This window comes from Beta vulgaris, chromosome 3 (genome assembly GCF_026745355.1).
Source record: "Beta vulgaris subsp. vulgaris cultivar EL10 chromosome 3, EL10.2, whole genome shotgun sequence".
Classification (NCBI taxonomy): Eukaryota; Viridiplantae; Streptophyta; class Magnoliopsida; order Caryophyllales; family Amaranthaceae; genus Beta; species Beta vulgaris.
In genome coordinates this window covers 3,760,132-3,778,848 of record NC_079204.1, presented here as the reverse complement: position 1 = coordinate 3,778,848, position 18,717 = coordinate 3,760,132, and the positions used below count along the sequence as shown (strand labels likewise).

General features: G+C 35.1%; 2 protein-coding genes across 2 annotated transcripts; both read left to right on the top strand.

Moving 5' to 3' along the window:
- The first annotated feature begins 4,401 nt into the window (after positions 1-4,401).
- On the top strand, positions 4,402-8,485 carry LOC104888184 (oligopeptide transporter 6). The gene is made up of 6 exons (XM_010673075.4): positions 4,402-4,963; positions 5,811-5,908; positions 6,046-6,615; positions 6,756-7,014; positions 7,110-7,292; positions 7,612-8,485. The coding sequence occupies exons 1-6, from the start codon at positions 4,463-4,465 to the stop codon at positions 8,233-8,235; spliced, it is 2,235 nt and encodes a 744-aa protein (XP_010671377.1). The 5' UTR covers positions 4,402-4,462; the 3' UTR covers positions 8,236-8,485.
- Positions 8,486-14,483: 5,998 nt separating this feature from the next.
- Positions 14,484-18,419, top strand: LOC104888183 (hypothetical protein). Its single transcript, XM_010673074.4, has 5 exons — positions 14,484-14,917; positions 15,660-15,865; positions 16,536-16,634; positions 16,708-16,781; positions 17,434-18,419. The coding sequence occupies exons 1-5, from the start codon at positions 14,587-14,589 to the stop codon at positions 17,663-17,665; spliced, it is 942 nt and encodes a 313-aa protein (XP_010671376.1). The 5' UTR covers positions 14,484-14,586; the 3' UTR covers positions 17,666-18,419.
- Positions 18,420-18,717: the final 298 nt, after the last annotated feature.

Below are 18,717 nucleotides of genomic sequence, written 5' to 3'. Positions count from 1 at the left end.
AACCCGATTTTATTACTTTAGGCAAGTCAAAAATGACTTTTTAGTCTATTTTTTTCCCGGGCCAATTTTGGTCTGTCCCAACTAGTGGCCATTTTTTTTAAACGCGACGCGATCAGAACCCAATCCGACCTATAATCACCTCTATGCGTACATAATTTTATAGATTCCAATAAAAGTATAAACATGATATTAATAGTACAAATAATGACAAAGTATAATGTAATGGAAAATGATATACATAGCCCTTAGGGCTATGTATAAGAAGCTTAAAATAGAAATAAAAATTTGAATCAAGCATTTATTATCTCAAATGATGTGAAATTTTGTCATGAATTCATAAATTGTTTCAATTTTAAGACATGTATTTAATGCTTATATATAGTCCTAAGGGCTACATATAACATTACCAGTATGTAATTTTATCATTTTTTCATATATCGGGGTTACGTCAAAGGTCAATAGCGTGGTTATTCTCTAATAATATTCTTTCACATTAGATCTCATTATCGTTGAAAGTTGACGAAGAAATATAATATAAAAAAGAGGTAGCCGACGAAAGGCTCTCTTCTCGAAGTACATCTGTCGATGTCACTGAAAACGATGTCACGTGTTTCGTTTCTCACTCGCAATTTGGACTGTCACGGATCACCCTTTTCTAGAGTAGTGGCTATTTTTCTTTATTACTCCCTAAAACTCGAAAAGAATTAAAAGAAGAAACGTACTACATCATGCTATATATATTTTCACACTATTCTTTTCCCTTAATTATATCTTCTTTGCAAGTTGCAACCTCTAACATTGTTGGAGGTATTCAAGTACAAACTTTAGGTAGCTAGTGTTAATTAACCAACAACCATGATAGTGACAAGCTAACCAATGTATACAGATGTGATTAGATTAAGTCACTAATGTAATACACTGATTCTTAGTGAGGTTGAGGTGGTGGAGTAGTGACATCGCTTCCCATTTTATATTCCTGAGGGTTATGACCTGATAGTTCACGTTAATCATCTTGCTTCTTTGGTCTTTAATGGTGGGTGATCTAATGTTAAAATTACGAAGATTTGAGGGCATGATATGAAGTAATGAACTATGTCGACGTATTTCCTTCTTTTTCTTTTTTTTTTTGAATAAGATTTATATCAAATTAATAACACGTATAAATTGATTACAATGATTGTCAAAGGGGTAGATGAGGGTGTGCAAAGAGCCCAACAACACAGGGCCCCCAAAATTATAAAGGCCCCAGAATATATTATTTTGATAATTTTACTTCATATTTGAAGAAATTACCCTTGTTTCCCACCCTTAATAAATTTGTCAATGATTTATCTTTAGATTTTCAACTTTCTATCTTTAGAACTCTAACCTTCCATCTTTATTTTTTATAAATTTAAGGGCCCAATTTTCATATTAGAACCGGGGCCCCAAAATTTTCAAGACGGCCCTGATGATTGTTTATGCTAAATGTCGGACATGTAACAACTTGGGACATCGCTCAGGTCACTTGTTGACAGTATCTAAATGCGTTACAACATAAAATTCATGGCATACCTTTTTTTAAAAATCGTGCTTTAACTGTTTTAAGATTAATTTTTTTTTAAAACTAAAAAAATACTTATCATAAAAAGGTTTATTTAAAACTCTTCCATACAAAATTTTGCATTTCCTTTTTTTTTTAATAAAATTTTGTATCAAATTAATAACACGTATAAATTGATTACAATGATTATTTATGCTAAATGTCGGACATGCAACAATTTGGGAAATCGCTCAGGTCACTTGTTAATGTGTTACAACATGAATTTATTCATGGCATACTTATTTAAAAATCGTGCATGAACTGTTTTAAGATTGATTTTTTTTAACGACTAAAAAAATACTTATCATAAAACAGTTTATTTAAAACTCTTTCATAAAAAATCTTGCATTTCCTTAAATCTGTTGGGAGTAGTGGGGATTAAGGAGTTCTAGACAAGTGCATGCATGATCAAGATAATTATTGACTATTATTTATTTGTTTGCACATTTGTAGGATCATATATTCTTGTCAATTTGGCCTTATCCTAATTTTTTTTTTCTCCAATCCTACTTGTAAAACAAAAATTAAAAAGCCTTGAAGAGTTTAATGGTACAAAAATGGAAACAATTTGATATTGTTGGTATAGTATGAACTAAATCTTTCTGATAATTGCACCAAACAAAAATTGAAATAAATCTTTTTGATACGTTTCCTTATCATAAAATAAAGGCCAAAGGAACATAAATGTCCTTTCCAGGTTAATATTAAAACTTATCTTCGAGAATTTCGTGTGAGCTTAGTTGTTACATAAACTTCCAACTACCCACCTCCAAAAGTTCTCCAATAAAACCTATTCCTCATAAATATATCATCCAACTATTTAGAGTTAACTACCCAATAAGGACCTAAACTATGCGAATTTTTTCTAACAAGGACCTCAACAATTTTTTTGATCTACTAAGGACCTCAAATTAACCATGGTTACATTTTCCATCCAATAGGTTACATTTTCCATCCAATTTTATTAACTTTGTTTATGTTTTGTTTAAAAAATTAAAAAGACCCCACCAACTCAATTATTCTTTATCGCTCTCCATCTTCCTCCTAATTTGACGTTAACTCTTTTTTCATAAAACTATGAGTATTTTTGTCAAATTAGTACTTTAAGATACATTCAACTTTTGTCTTCATTCCGGAAGGTTACAATTGTTCACGTCTATCGGGAAGCCAACCGGGTTGCGGATTACCTCTCAAAGATTGGGCACCATCTCCAAAATCCATCTCAATTAGTTGATGTTCAGTCCGATATGTTTTTCAATTATTTAGTTACTTTAGATAGTTTAGGGTATACTCTTGAAAGAAGAGTTCCCTAAACTTTACTTGTATCGTCTTTTCAAAAAAAAAAGATAAAATTTTGAAAAATACTGTTATACCAGTATCACCATTTTTTAAAAATGCCCACATTGCGAGAGGATACATTTTAAAATTTGCACTATCAATGGAAAAAATTAGGCTAAAGAGGAAAAGAATTTTAACTTTTAGGATAAATTTTGGATTTGTAAAGATGGTGGATGAGAGCTACGACCTACACAAACATGATATATTTTAAGAGAGAGACAAAGGGTTGGACGGTTGTGTAGGGTCTGATTAGTAATTACCAAATGAGTATTTTAAAATATAACTTCTCGCAGTAATTACCAAAGGGTAAAGAATTGAGAGAGATATAATTATCGATTCTTTAGAGTTATTCTGAGACAATTACTCTAAGAATATATAAGATGTAAATAGAGGTGAATATATAACATTAGCTAAAGGGCTTATATGGTCAATGAAGATTTATTAAATACTTATAAGTAGTCCAAATTTTAAGAAATACTCATATGATTAAAGAAAATCTTTGAAAATACACACATGTGATAATTTTTTAAAATATGTTCATGTGATTAAATAATGTATCTTAAAGTACCAATCTGATAAAAACTCATAGTTTTATGAAAAAAAAAGTTAAAGTCAAATTAAGAGGAATATGGAAAGAGATAAAGAATAATTGAGTTGGTGGGGCCATTTCAATTTTTTAAAACAAAAAGAAAACAAAGTTAATAATATTGGATGGAAAATGTAACCATAGTAGATATGAGGTCCTTAGTAGATCAAAAAAATTGTTGAGGTCCTTGTTGGAAAAAACTCTTATACTTTAGGTCCTTACTAGGTAGTTATGATTCTCTCGATATAAATATTAGGTAAAAACTAACAAGCGTTCCTGAAGTATTAGATAAAATAATTAAAAATATAAAAATATTAAATAAATTTAAATATTAATTATAACGATTGACGTGTGATTTATAATTATTATAAATTTTACACTATTTTTTAAAATATATTTACTCCTATCCAAATCCTTGGAAATTTCGTTAGCAAGATCCTAAATCTTATCATGAGTACAACTAGTATTTTCTGATTCCTAAGATTCCTAAGATTCCTTCAGCAATCCCATTAAACTAGGAATCTCACCCTAAAACGGTCATTATAAAACAGAATCTTCTCATTTTAGTTACTTACCAAGTACCATGCATCACTTATTCACTTATATAGTTATATACATAACTCTTCAAAACTACTACCTCTGTTTTTATTTAGTTGCAACGTTTTGACTTTCACGCTTGCCAATGCACAATTTCAAATCGTTTTATCTCTAATTGTATGTAAGTAAAAATTATGAAAATTTGATATTATGAAAGCTTACATCGAAACGAATCAAACAAGACCCCACATGACTATATTTTGTTTAACATATAAATCAATAAATGTGGTCAAATAAGAGAACATGAATAGTGCAATTTGTCAAACGTTGCAACTAAAAAAGAACGGAGGTAGTATATACTAGTATAAATATACTCATCACACACTCAGAAAATCACACATTTTTTTCAATACATATCAATGATGGGTGAATTTGAGGAAGAAAGAGAAGTAAAAATGGATTATTTCCCAACAAAAGTTGAAGAAAAAGAAGTTGAATGCAGCATAAAACAAGTAGAATTAACAGTACTTAAAACAGATGATCCAAACATGCCTGTTTTAACGTTTAGGATGTGGGTTCTTGGTCTTGCAGCATGTATTTTACTATCTTTTATTAATCAGTTCATGTGGTACAGACAAAATCCTATGTTAATCACATCAATTTGTGCACAAATTGCTGTTGTTCCTCTTGGTCATTTGATGGCCAGAACTATTACTACTAGAGTGTTCTTTCAAGGTACAAAGTGGGAGTTTACGTTAAATCCTGGCCCTTTTAACGTTAAAGAGCATGTTTTGATCACCATTTTCGCCAACGCTGGTGCTGGAAGTGTGTATGCTACTCATATATTGAGTGCTGTTAAGCTTTTCTATAAGAGGAAACTTTCCCTTCTTCCTGCTATTCTTATCATGCTTACTACTCAGGTTAGTTTTTGATTGGGTTCGAGTTTAGATTTATATTCGCCTTATATTACAATACAATAGCAATACAATACAATACAATACAACAGCAATGACTGGAGGTATTCTTGATCTTTTATAGCTTTCGCTTGTATATTACATATTCTCATGTTGGGTGAACATGATAAATTTTCTGATTAGTATAACATGTTGAACTAAAAAAAAGTCGAAATATGATGATTTTTGTTGATTCTCTAGTGTTTATTTTGTTTCTGCTGATTAAAAATGATATTTGTTTACTTATTTCTGATGATTAAAACTGATTTATTTGGATTAGAGCTGATTTTTTATTTTTACAGATGATTTTGTAAGTTGAAGTACAAAAGTTTTGGGCTCAGATTAACTATGTTAAGTGTTAATCATTGTTATTTTAAGTCAATTTATGTTTGTGGACTTACTCTTTGAATCTATGTTTCAAAATTGTGAACTTTTCTGTTGAAACCCTGTTTACTGGTTTTTAATCTTGACAGATATATTATTTTAATTAGACTAGAAGTAGACAGGATTTTTCTATTAAGTTTTTTGTACATGTCTTTTTCTAAAATTAGTAACCTTGTTTTATTTGGTTTTTCTATGAATTGAAGTTTGATGATGATACCTTAAATCTGTTGACTCCTGAGTACAGTGATGTAATCTGGCATATAATTCAGAAAGTATTTAATGGAAGTTTACAACCAGAAAAAAAAGACTGAATCTATGATACCACTTTCCTCTTAATTACATTATGATTGCAAATCTTATTCCTGCATGTTTATATGAAAATTGTTGATTTTCAAGCACTAAATTGAGCTGCAATTGGTACAATTTGTAGCTATTGGGGTTTGGATGGGCTGGTCTATTCCGGAAGTATCTCGTCGAGCCTTCAGAAATGTGGTGGCCTGGTAATTTGGTTCAAGTCTCAATATTCAGGTATTACTTCTGAATACAATGAAGTATCAGCCATTTTTCTGGATTAACAAAAAAAAAAAGAGGTTCAATACATTATGAATTTTCTTGGTTTAGGCTTCTGATAGAAGTTTGTGGGAAAATTTCGATTATGATTGCAGGGCTCTACATGATCATGAAAAAAGAGCTAAAGGAGGCATAAACAGAACACAGGGCTTCCTTATCATTCTATGTTGTGCTGCTGCTTATTGTGTGCTACCAACTTACCTCTTCATTATGACCACAAGTTTTTCTTGGCTATGCTGGATTAAACCAAAATCTGTTCTAGTTAATCAGTTGGGTTCGGGAACTCAAGCCCTTGGAATTGGTTCTTTTGCCATAGACTGGTCAACCATTTCTTCGTACCTAGGGAGTCCTCTGGCTAGCCCTTGGTTCGCTACAGCTAATGTAGCCGCGGGATTTGTGATCATGATGTATGTACTGATGCCAATCTGTTATTGGTTTGATGTGTTGAAGGCGAAGAGCTTCCCTATCTTTTCTCAGAGTCTTTTTAAGGGTGATGGATCAGTGTATGATATTAAAACAATTGTTAGTTCGAATTTTGAGTTGGACAAGGCAGCGTATGCCAGCGATGGTCCTCTATATCTTAGCACTTTCTTTGCCATGACATATGGCTTAGGATTTGCTACACTTTCTGCTACTATTGTCCATGTCTTAATCTTCAATGGAAGGTATGATTCAATTTTGTTGTACAAATGTGTTTTTAGTTGATTCAACTTTAGTATTGTTTGTAAGAAAACACAATACATGGGAAATTCTTGCAAATTCATTTGATATCATATCTTTTCTCAAATTCTTGCTGATCATGCAGGGAGATATGGGGACAAGTCAAGGGGGCTTTTGGAGGATCAGAGAAAATGGATATACACATGAAGCTGATGAAGGCTTACAAACAAGTACCAAATTGGTGGTTTCATATCCTTTTAGTGTTAAACATTGTTTTGACGGTGTTTACATGCGAATACTACAAGGAATCACTTCAACTGCCATGGTGGGGTGTGCTTCTTGCTTGCGCGCTTGCTTTCTTTTTCACCCTCCCTGTAGGTGTCATACAAGCCACTACAAACCAGGTAAGCTAGAATTTCCTTTTGTACCTAATATCTAATAAGAAGCTTGCAATTATGTGTTCTAAAGCCAATGTGTTTTGCGGTTGTTCTCTTAACAGCAACCGGGTTTGAATATCATCACAGAATACATTATTGGATATCTGTACCCAGGGAGACCCGTTGCTAATATGTTGTTTAAGGTGTATGGCTACATCAGTATGACTCAAGCTCTAAACTTCATTATGGACTTCAAGCTCGGTCATTACATGAAGATCCCACCTAGATCGATGTTTATGGCTCAGGTCTGTTCCCTTACGCTCCCCTTTTAAGATTCGTGTATAACTCAACTCGCTACAAAATATCAGTCAGGTTTTCCTTTCTCAGAGTACACTAGATTCAGTGCTGTCCAACAGTTTAAAGTGACATTCAGCACAAGGCCTCGAAAAATAGGAAAAAGGCAAATCTTGTTACTTTAGTGTTTGTTGCTTACTAAAACTTCTGATACGGGATGAGCATGGATTATGCTGTAGAATATACAATATTGATATAATTTGGCTAGTAACTTTAGGAACAATTTATGTACTCTGGAGTAATACTAACAGATTATATTGATGGTTTTAGACTGTAGGGACCGTAGTATCAGTAGCAGTTTACACCGGAACAGCCTGGTGGATGATGGAATCAATCCCTCATATCTGTGACAAGTCACAGTTGCCACCTGACAGTCCATGGACCTGCTCATTCGACAGGACCTTCTACTCAGCTTCGGTTATATGGGGGCTCGTAGGGCCACGCAGGATCTTCGGAAACCTGGGGTACTACTCACATGTTAACTGGTTCTTCCTAGCAGGAGCCATAGCACCTTGCCTAATTTGGCTAGCTCATAAAGCATTCCCAAAGCAAAACTGGATCAGACTTATTAACATGCCAGTTCTTCTGGGTGCAACCATGATGATGCCTCCTGCTAGCGCGGTTAACTTCATTAGTTGGATCATTGTTGGGTTCCTTTCAGGGTACATTTTCTTCAGGTACCGCCCAAAGTTATGGGAACGCTATAATTACATCCTTTCGGGAGGTCTTGATGCAGGAACTGCTTTCATGACTATTCTTATCTTCTTCTGCTTGCAATATGTTACCAACATTAGTCTTGACTGGTGGGGGAACCATTCTGATGATGTGATGTGCCCCTTGGCTAAGTGTCCTACGGCTAAAGGGATTGTGGTTGATGGCTGCCCTGTCTTTTGATTTCTGAACTTAAGTTACTGCTTTAGTGCGTGATTCATGGTTTCATTTCAGATGGGATTGCTGATATATTTAGTAGTTATTGTAAATACTTCTCCAAAGGGGTGTGATTTGATTTATAAGGAAGTGAGGATCCAGAAAGGGTAGATGAATTCTTTTAGCTAGAACAACACATAGAATTGAAGTAAGTTGAAGTTGTATTTGAATGGTCAAATTGTACATATTTGAACTCAATAAACTAGTATTTGGGCTCGATCGTTGCTATTTTAAATTAATCTTACCAAAAAAATAATGCCTAATTCTACGGTCTCCATTCATCTTACCAAAAAAATAATGCCTAATTTTAAATTAAAATTAGTTGGTCTCTTCTAAAACCGACTCTTTCTGCACATAGGTCACAATTTTTTTGTTTCTATCTCTTTGCTTTCTTTAATTCTACGGTCTCCATCAACATCTTACTTATTTTAGAATAGATGATGTATGGTAGTATTAAATGGTAAAGCACTAAAGCTCCTATAATACACAAAAGTTTACATATTATAGATTCGTACATGAGATGAGGGTACAATATACTTCCTCCGTTTTTTTTAATATTACAAAAATTACTATTTTGGGTAGTTTCACATCTATTGCTCAATTTGATATAAAAAGCAACTTTAATTGACAATATTGCCCTTACTTTATTTTATTAAAACCATCATTAATGACTCACTTTGCCTTATAAACTTGCTTTTATTTTCTAAGGATGATTTCTCTCCCACTCTAGTTAATTAAAAATTACTTTTATGCTCAACTACTCATTTGTTCCAAATCCTCAAAAATTGTGTCCAAACACATTGTTGTAATAGAAAAAGAACGTAGGTAGTATTAGTTCGGCTCGATTTTGGCTATATTTTCGGACATTTTTGAACTTCTCCAGGCTTGGTCAGATTTTCTCCCGAAACATTCCTAGGAAACTTGATGTGACTTGGGACGTTGCGCCGGTGCTTGGCACCATTTGTGTAGCCTCGAAAAGCCTCGAACACCCCAATTGTTCATTTCTCGTGAAACCCAAAATTACTTCGCAATGAACGTAAAGACATCCATATATTCGTTCCAAGCCACATGACTCATTTCCAATAACCTCCCATGTCCCTAGGAGGCATCTCGTGCCGTTTGGAGCTAGGGCCCCGGGAAAGTCCGAAAGCGTGTATTATAACCTTCAATTTCGGTTGTTTTTGAAACTTTTTGGACTTTTCCGGGCCTGTTCATATTTTCTCCCGAAAATTCTTAGGAGTGCCGACATGACTTCTAACATTGCGCGTATGCTTGGCACTATTTGCATTGTCTCGAAAAGCCTGTGAACACCCCGCTTGTTTATTTCTCGTGAAACCCAAAATTGTCTCGAAATGAACGTAAAGAAATCCATATATTCGTTCCAAGTCACATGACTCCTTTCCAATGACCTCCCATGGCCATAGAAGACATCCCGTGGCATTCGGAGCTCGGGCCCGGAAAAGTCCAAAAGCATGTATTATAACCTTCAATTTTGGCTGTTTTTGGTACATTTTTGGACTTCTCCGGCCCTGGTCATATTTTCTCCCGAAACATTCCTAGGAGTGCCAACGTGATTAGTAACGTTGTGCGGGTTCTTGGCCCAATTTGCATTGCCTCGAAAATACTCTAGCACCCATATGTTCATTTCTAGTGAAACCCAAATTGCCTCGAAATGAACGTAAAGGCATCCACATATTCGTTCCAAGCGACATGACTCATTCTAATGACCTACCATGTTACTAGGAGAAATCCCATGGTGTTCGGAGCTCGGACCCCGGGAAAGTCCCAAAGCGTGTATTATAACCTTCAATTTTGATTGTTTTTGGGACATTTTTGGACTTTTCATGGCCTGGTCATATTTTCTCCTGAAACGTTCCTAGGAAAGCCGATTTGACTCGTAATGTTGCGCGGGTGCTTGGCATCATTTGTGTTGTCGGAAAAAGCCTCTAAACACCTCATATGTTCATTTCTCGTGAAACTCAAAATTGTCATGAAATGAACATAAAGGCATCCATCTATTCGTTCCAACCAACAAACTCCTTTCCAATGACCTCCCGTGTCCCTAGGAGGCATCTTGTGCCGTTTGAAGCTTAGGCCCCGGGAAAGTCCGAAAGCGTGTATTATAACCTTCAATTTTGGCTATTTTTGAGATATTTTAGGACTCCTCAAGACCTGATTATATTTTGTCTTGAAACGTTCCTATGAAAGTCGACGTGACTTGTAATGTTGCGCGGGTACTTGGTACCATTTGCATTGCCTCGAAAAGCCTATGAACACCGCATTTGTTCATTTCTCATGAAACCCACCCGTGCCTCAAAATGAACGTAAAAGCATCTATACATTTATTCCAAGCCACTTCACTTATTTCTAATGACCTCCCCTGTCCTAGGAGGCACCTCGCGACGTTCGGAGCTCGGTCTCCGGGAAAGTCCGAAAGCGTGTATTATACCTTCAATTTTAGTTATTTGTGGTACATTTTTAGAATTATCCGAGCCTGGTCATAATTTTCTCCAGAAACGTTCTCAGTAGTGCCGACATCGCTTCTAACATTTCTCGGCCCAGTTGCTTGACACCATTTGTGTTGCCTCGAAAAGCCTGTTAACATCCCATTTGTTCATTTCTCGTAAAATCCAAAATTGCCTCGAAATGAACTTAAGGACATCCATATATTCGTTTCAAGCCACATGACTCCTTTCCAAGGACCTTCCATGTCCCTAGGAGGCATCTCGTGGCGTTTGGAGCTCAGGCCTCGGGAAAGTCCGAAAGCGTGTATATAACCTTCAATTTTGGCTGTTTTTGGGACATATTTGGACTTCTACGGAGCTGATCACATATTCTCCCGAAACATTCCTAGGAAACACTACGTGGCTTGTAGCCTTGCGCGGGTGCTTGGCACCATTTGTGTTGCCGGGAAAAGCCATTAAACACCTCATATGTTCATTTTTCGTGAAACCCAAAATTGTCATGAAATAAATATAAAGGCATCCATCTATTCGTTCCAAGCCACATGACTAATTTCCAATGACCTCCCATGTTCCTAGGAGGCATCCTGTGGCGTTCGGACCCCGAAAAATTCTGAAAGCGTGTATTATAACCTTCAATTTTAGCAATTTTTGGGACATTTTAGGACTTCTACGGGCCTAATTATTATTTTCTCTCGAAACGTTCCTAGGAAAGCCGACGTGACTTGTAATATTGCGCGAGTACTTGGCACCATTTGCATTGCCTCGAAAAGTGTATGAACACCGCATTTGTTCATTTCTCGTGAAATCCCAAATTGCGTCAAAAGCGTGTATTATAACTTTCAATTTTTTTTGTTTTTGGGACATGTTTGGACTTCTCCAGGCCTGGCCATATTTCTCTCGATACGTTCCTAGAAAAGATGACATGAAATGTAACGTTGCGCAGGTGCATGGCATCATTTGTGTTGCCTCGGAAAGCCTCTGAACACCCCCATTTGTTCATTTCTCGTGAAACCTAAAATTGTCTCGAAATAAATATAAAGGCATCCACATATTCGTTCCAAGCCGCATGACTCATTTTTAATGACCTCCGGAGTCCCTAGGAGGCATCCCGTAGCATTTGGATCTTTGGCCCCGGAAAAGTCCGAAAACATGTATCATAACCTTCAATATTGGCTGTTTTTGGGACATTTCTGGAATTCTTCGGGCATGGTCATATTTTCTTGAAACGTTCCTAGGAAAGCCAAAGTGACTTGTAACGTTGCGTGGGTATTTCGCACCATTTGCATTGCCTCGAAAAGCGTTTGAACACCACATTTGTTCATCTCTAGTGAAACCCAAGATTGCCTTAAAATGAATGTAAATGCATCCGTATAATCGTTCAAGCCACTTAACTCCTTTCCAATGATATCTCATGTCCCTCGAAGGCACCTCGTGCCGTCTGGATCTCGGGCCATGGAAAAGTACGAAAGCGTGTATTATAACTTTCAATTTTGGCTGTTTTTGGGACATTTTTGGCCTTTTCCAGGCCTAGTCATATTTTATCTCGAGACATTCCTAGAAAAGCCGATGTGACTAGTAACATTGCGTGGGTGCTTGACACATTTGTGTTTCCTCGAAAAAGTCTCTAAACACCCCATTTGTTCATTTCTCGTGAAACCCAAAATTTAGGATTAAATAACTATTGTTGCATAAAAATCTGTTGTAGTTTTGTTTATTACCGACAAAAGATGTATATAATAGGGTATAGACTATAGAGTTATATTTCGTTGTGAAAATATCATTTTGTGACTGAAAATCATTGAGGCAGGAAACTCGCTAGTCCTTCAAAGAAATTTTGTCGTCTTGAGTTTCAGAAATGGAAAACATCATCTTCATGAGAGTTTCAATGCTAAATAGATTTTTAGATTTTTTTTAAATGTTTATTGATTTACACATCCTTACTTTCACTTCTGTAGTCTTATAAGTGAGGTTTTCTTTTTTTCATAATGTAAAGCGATGGTCTCCGGTTTATTTTTACCAAGAAGATTGATTCTCTGGTGACTTCTTATTCTATTATATCTTTTCTTGTATGGTAATTTAAATTTTTATTATGGACACTTAAAGCATGATTAAAAGTTGGTTGAGATGGTAATTGTGTTATGTTATAATAGTAAGAGGTTACGAGTTCAAATCTTGTTGCAAGCTAATTTTACTTTTGTTAATCGACATGACTTGTGTACACATTGGACAATTCTAGTGAAGTAACAGAGGTGTCACATGGCGTGTATACATTGTCATGCACGTCTTTTAATATATTTGTATAGATTATTTACTTGTATTAGCACAATTGTTCTATATTGTCATCAATGTTATTTCCCAGTATTGTTGATGTTAGACTGGCAAAATTCTTATGATTAACTTCCCCATACGTATTACTACAGATAATTGTAACTGGTAAGTGTTTCAATTCATGGCCCAAACTCTAAATCCTCAAACTCCCCTCCGTCATTGCCATAAAAGGCTAAAACCAATGCCTTTCAAGTCTGGCAAATCCTCTTAGCTATTATCCAACTGCAATAATTCCCGTTAAGAAGAATGCCCATATTGTGGCAATTTCACCCAGAAGGTAAGGGGTTACTCCTACAACACGTCCTTATACAATGCTCATAAATCTTTATTAGAGATTGCTCGAGATACCCTAAAAGTAAAAATCAATACTTTGGCTTTAATTTTCTTTTTGAAACATTGACCGTTCAAACAATGGAAAGACTCAAGAAAGTTAAACTACAAGTTTTATTATTCATTTTTAGTTCACTATTATTCTGTTTCTCCCCTTTCATTATTATTTCTATGCATATTTCATTAACACACATATTAATATTTAACTCATTATAAAATTCATAGGAAATTGATATCGTAAGAATTGTAAAAAGAAAACTTTTAAAGATTAAACATTAAACACGTTTCTTATTCCTACTTCTTTTAAATAAAGCCCGTCTTTTTACTGATCTGTGACCCTTTGTCAATGGAGATTCCTATAACACTTGAGTCTTTGAAAACCAGCAATTCACCATGTCAATCTCGAAAAGAGGTTTAATAATGGATCATGCGACACCTAGTTCATAGACAAAGCAGATTCAAAATTGTCTTTCATTTCGAACTTTTTTTGGTTGTATTTAATTCAACTCAAATGCATTATTGATTCATTAAAGTAGATCGTAAAAAAATCAAAGAAAATTCAACCTGAATATACCAATATTACCAAACAAAATATTTTACTTCCTCCGTTCTGAACTGAAATGTTTGCTTTTTCACGCAGCACGATGTGCTTCTTTAATCATTAATATCTTTAGTTGTGCACATGTAAAAAAAACTATAAAAAAGTTATAATTTGATAGTATGCATCGAGACGAATTTAACAAAATCTCACTTGACTATATTTTTTTTTTATATAATGACGATAAATTGGAGTCAAAAGTGATCAGTGAATAGTGTCCTTTCACCCAATGTTTGATTTAAAATAGAACGGGGAGGTATATTTATATTATTTTTTTGGTGGAGAGAAAACTAAAAAGGCAATTAATGTTGACAAAAGTTGATCCCAAATCTTGAATGCCACATTCGAAAATTTTAACTAACTAAACTAGTTGACACGTGACATTCACTAATATGATAATTCGACCTCAATTTTTTAAAAAAATGAGACATTAGTTACCAATTTACCATACATTTACCTCAAATTCACAAGTTCCCCCCTTAAGGCTTAAAGTTTCAACAACAGATTAGCAAAAAAATATCATGATGAACAAAACATTAAAACAACCACCAGAACGCCATCGTTTTAACAACAGAAAAGAGAGAGAAAATTCCAAAAATGGATTCGAAGAAATCAACCCAACCACCACCAACACCACCACCAACAAACTCAGAATCGCCGACAACGCAGCCCGAATCACCGTCACCTTCTCCGCTAGCTTCGGCGGCAATGGCGGCGGTAGAAGAACTCGTCGAATCTCTAAATTTGCGAAAAACGTACAGAGAAGTCACACTTGCGCTTCGATCTGGACTCAGAGATGCGCGCGCTGAATTTTCGTTCCTTCGAGTTCGCGGTCTTCGTTGTCTTCTCAAATTCCTCCGTTCAATCGCTGATTCTGACTCCACGATTCGTCTCTTTTGCCTCACTCAATCTCTTCCTGATCTTCAAGGTTGAATTCGCTTTTCTCTCTCTTTCTTCGATTACGCGATTTTAGGTTTCGAGTTTTTGTCTGTGTTATAGGATTGAGATGTGTAGGTTTATCTGTGAAATTACAGCGTTGTTTGTGGTAATGATGGATAAGGAATTGAAATTTTGGAAGATTTTGTTGAGGAATAATCTTGTTTGTTGGTAGGACTTGTGATTGAAGTTGAGAAATGATTTTGATGGTGATTTGGTTTGTATTTAGAAATGGAGGAAGTTGCATTGTTTGTAAAATACAAGAATTGAAAAAGATTTGACGGAAATTGAACTAAAACTCACTGGTGAAGTAGTGTTTCAGTGCTGGCGAATTGTAAATTCCATTTTCTGGAAAATTTTACGGTTTAATAACTGGTGAATTAGTGTTTCAATTCTAGTGAATTGATTAGTTTGTGAATAATATACTTTGACGTTGTTTTGTTTTAGTACATCTTTTGAAAAGAACTGTCATAATTGGTTTTTCTCTAAGTTAACCAGAATGTTTGGAGAAATTCTCGGATGATTGAAAATGGGACTTATATGTGAGTGGAAAACTCGTCATATGAAGATATCAGTTGTGATTGTCCTCAGTGATTCTCCATGATTACATTCATTCTTTTGAGATGATCTAGACTTTAAATTATATGTCTTTTGAGCTCTTCAAGATTTGTTGAAGGGTTAAGTGATTCTAACGGCTTTGGATGATGTGCTAACTGTCGGACATGTATGTGCAGTGGTCCCTATTCTGTTTCAGTATTCGCTTAAAGATACAGAAGAAGATAGAGTGACCAGTTTAGATCATATATTCACCGTGGAGCCTATGAAGTTAACAGGCCCTTCAACTGATACTGAAGTTGCACTTGCACTTCGTGTTTTGGAAGGATGCTGCCTGATTTACAGGCAAAGTACAATTCTGGCTCACCAGCACAAGGCGATTCCGGTACCGCATACTATTTATTTTTGTATGCTTTTCCTTGGTTCTTACTTTCTACTACATTTTAGAATTACATTTTACCTCCATCCCACCACCCTAGAGAGGAGTGGAGGAATACTCTGTGGGAAAGGAAGGAAAGAAGAGTGTGGCTGCTTTCCCAGTTGACTAGGTCCGAGTGGATTTTAAAGGATGCTTGATTTGAATCAATAATGAAGAGACATACGGTCATGTAAATTGGTTCATATATCCTTGTAACTTATAGAGAAGTGTGAGTTACCTTCCTTTAGAAGATTGCAGGAGCATCAATATTCTTTAAGCTACTTCTAGCTGTAATTTGAAGCTCAACATGCAACTAGAAGTCTAGAACAATATGTGTTATGTTTTCTTCCTCTAATTTCAAGCTTTAGTATTGAGCAATCTAGTCAGACTTGTTTTACTATTTCTCCTTATATAAAGAATATCAATTAGAAGAATAGATGAGAAAATTAAACTGTAGAAAGCTATTAAAAATTAGAATAGAATGCTTGACATTTATCTGTGGAGATCCAGAAACATTAGTTGAGGGAAGTTTTTTGGTGGAGAGGAATATCATTATTTTGACTGCCTTAAGTCTACAGAAGAAACTTGAGAGGGATCTGTTACCTGTTGTAAGTTTTGATTTCTTAATCATATGCAGGTGCTGATGAATATACTGTCGAGTAGAGGAGTTCTAGAGCAAGGGGCCTGCTTGGATGCTTTGATTGCTTTGATGTTGGATTCGACTGCTAATCAAATGGTATGACATATATTAATTCGCATCCATTATATGATTCCTAATTGGGATATTGCTAATATTTATTTTCCACTAGGATTTTGAAACCTGTAATGGCATTGAGGAAGTTTCTGCAATTATTAGAGACAAACAAGTTGATGAAAATCTCAGGTACATTCAATTTTCGCATCAAATATTCATTGACAGCTTATTTTCTTTTTTATAATTTCACTATGATGAGCTTGGGTCTTTTTTTTTTTGTAATTTGTAAGCTCGTATAAGGCATGTATCTACCTGATTTACATGCCAGAAAAACAATCCGTCTTATCTATAATCTTCTCACTTTTAGCTGTCACGGTGATTAAGAATAGTAGTTAGTGTGTAGAGAGAGACAAGGACTAGAGGAATGTCTTAGAATATGGTATCAGTGTGATAAAGAGTGAAAAGAATAGTTGAGGAAGTGTAGAGATAAATTTTGGGACTAGAAAGAAGATTGTGAAATTGATTGGACATAGGGGGTAATATATTTATCCACCCAAATTCTTCCCCTTGCTGTGCATAGCCTTAGTTATTATTTTATGTCATATTTAATTATATATCGCTAGGATCAGGATTCTTACCTTGATATACTTGGAAGTAAATCAATCAGAATTCTTGTTGTCAGAGCATTGTGCATTAATTGTGCTGTCGATAACCCACAATGATATTGATTTTTTATTTTTCTTATTAGTTGCCTGTATGTTGTATATTGCAACCGCAGTGCTTATCATCTTACTGATTAGAGTGCTTGTCATCTTATTGATGCTCATTGTACTATAAATAGGATGAAATGTGGAGAATTTTTGTTATTACTCATTGGGCATGTGGATGGGAGAGATATGCAGCCCATGGCGACAGTACACGAAGACATACGTCGACTACTCGGGGAGAAATCTGCATCTTTGATATGGGCAGCTAGTCAATTTGGCTCAACGCTTGATCCAGAGGAGAGGATGACAGCGTTGCACATCCAAGCCCGTAGAGTTTTGGAGTCACTCGATCTTTTTGGAGTGTAGAAGGCCACCGGTACCTTTTTGAAGATCAAGAGTATATATAAATTTCATTTCTGACTGATGTCAACAATTCATGTAGAGCTGTGCCAATTGCCAACTGCCAACAGTTTTGTGATATGCCGAAACTAGAGGAGTGTAGGTAGGTCATAGGTGTCTCTATTGCCATTATTCCTGTTGTTGTCAATACCTTCTCCCTTCGTCTTTGGTTTTTGATGGTTCTGGAAATGATACATAGTGGTTGTTTGGTTGGAGTCGTATTTACCCAAGAAGTCTTTAGAAAGTGGGAATATGATGTTTGGTTTTCAGGAAACACAGGAAGTTGTACTTGTCAAAATTGAGGATATTGCTAACATAGTCCCCGGAAGGTCTACTTTGTGTGTTCAACCAAACTTTTTATTCTGTTCCTTGAACATGATGCCTTCGAAAACTATACATTTATGACTACATGTGAAGAGAGAATTTCTACGTCCAACCGATTGAATACAATAACTTCTGAGTTGTCATAATATATTACTCGAGGACTAGAGGTAGTTGTATAGTTTATCTCCCGTGGTTTTGTGAAACATGTATCTCATTGTAAATGACAATTACTTTGTGGTATTTTCATTGTTACTTGTATAAACATGTATAGTCTATTAAGGAATGGATGAAGAAGTTGAGTAACATAGCTACTTGTATTATTACAATTTTGTCTGAATATGTAATGAATTTCATAATATTTTACTTATATAATTAAAATTTTGGGAAATTTCTATAAGTATACTTATATTATTGGCTTCTATCAATAACACACTTAATATTAATTGACCTGTGAATAGTACACTTAAACCTATTCTTAAGAACCTTAATCCACAAAACTTAAACAACAATCTTGGTTGATTACCTTCTCTCAATAAGCAACGATTACTCAATTCAGTTGTCTGGAGTTTGTTGGAGAGAATTTGAAGGAAAGTTGGAGAAGATTATGAGGGAAGAATTGGATTATGAGCAAATTACTTTAGAGTTCGAAGGAAATGAAAGAATATCATAAGTGAACCCCGCCTAACGAATTCTTG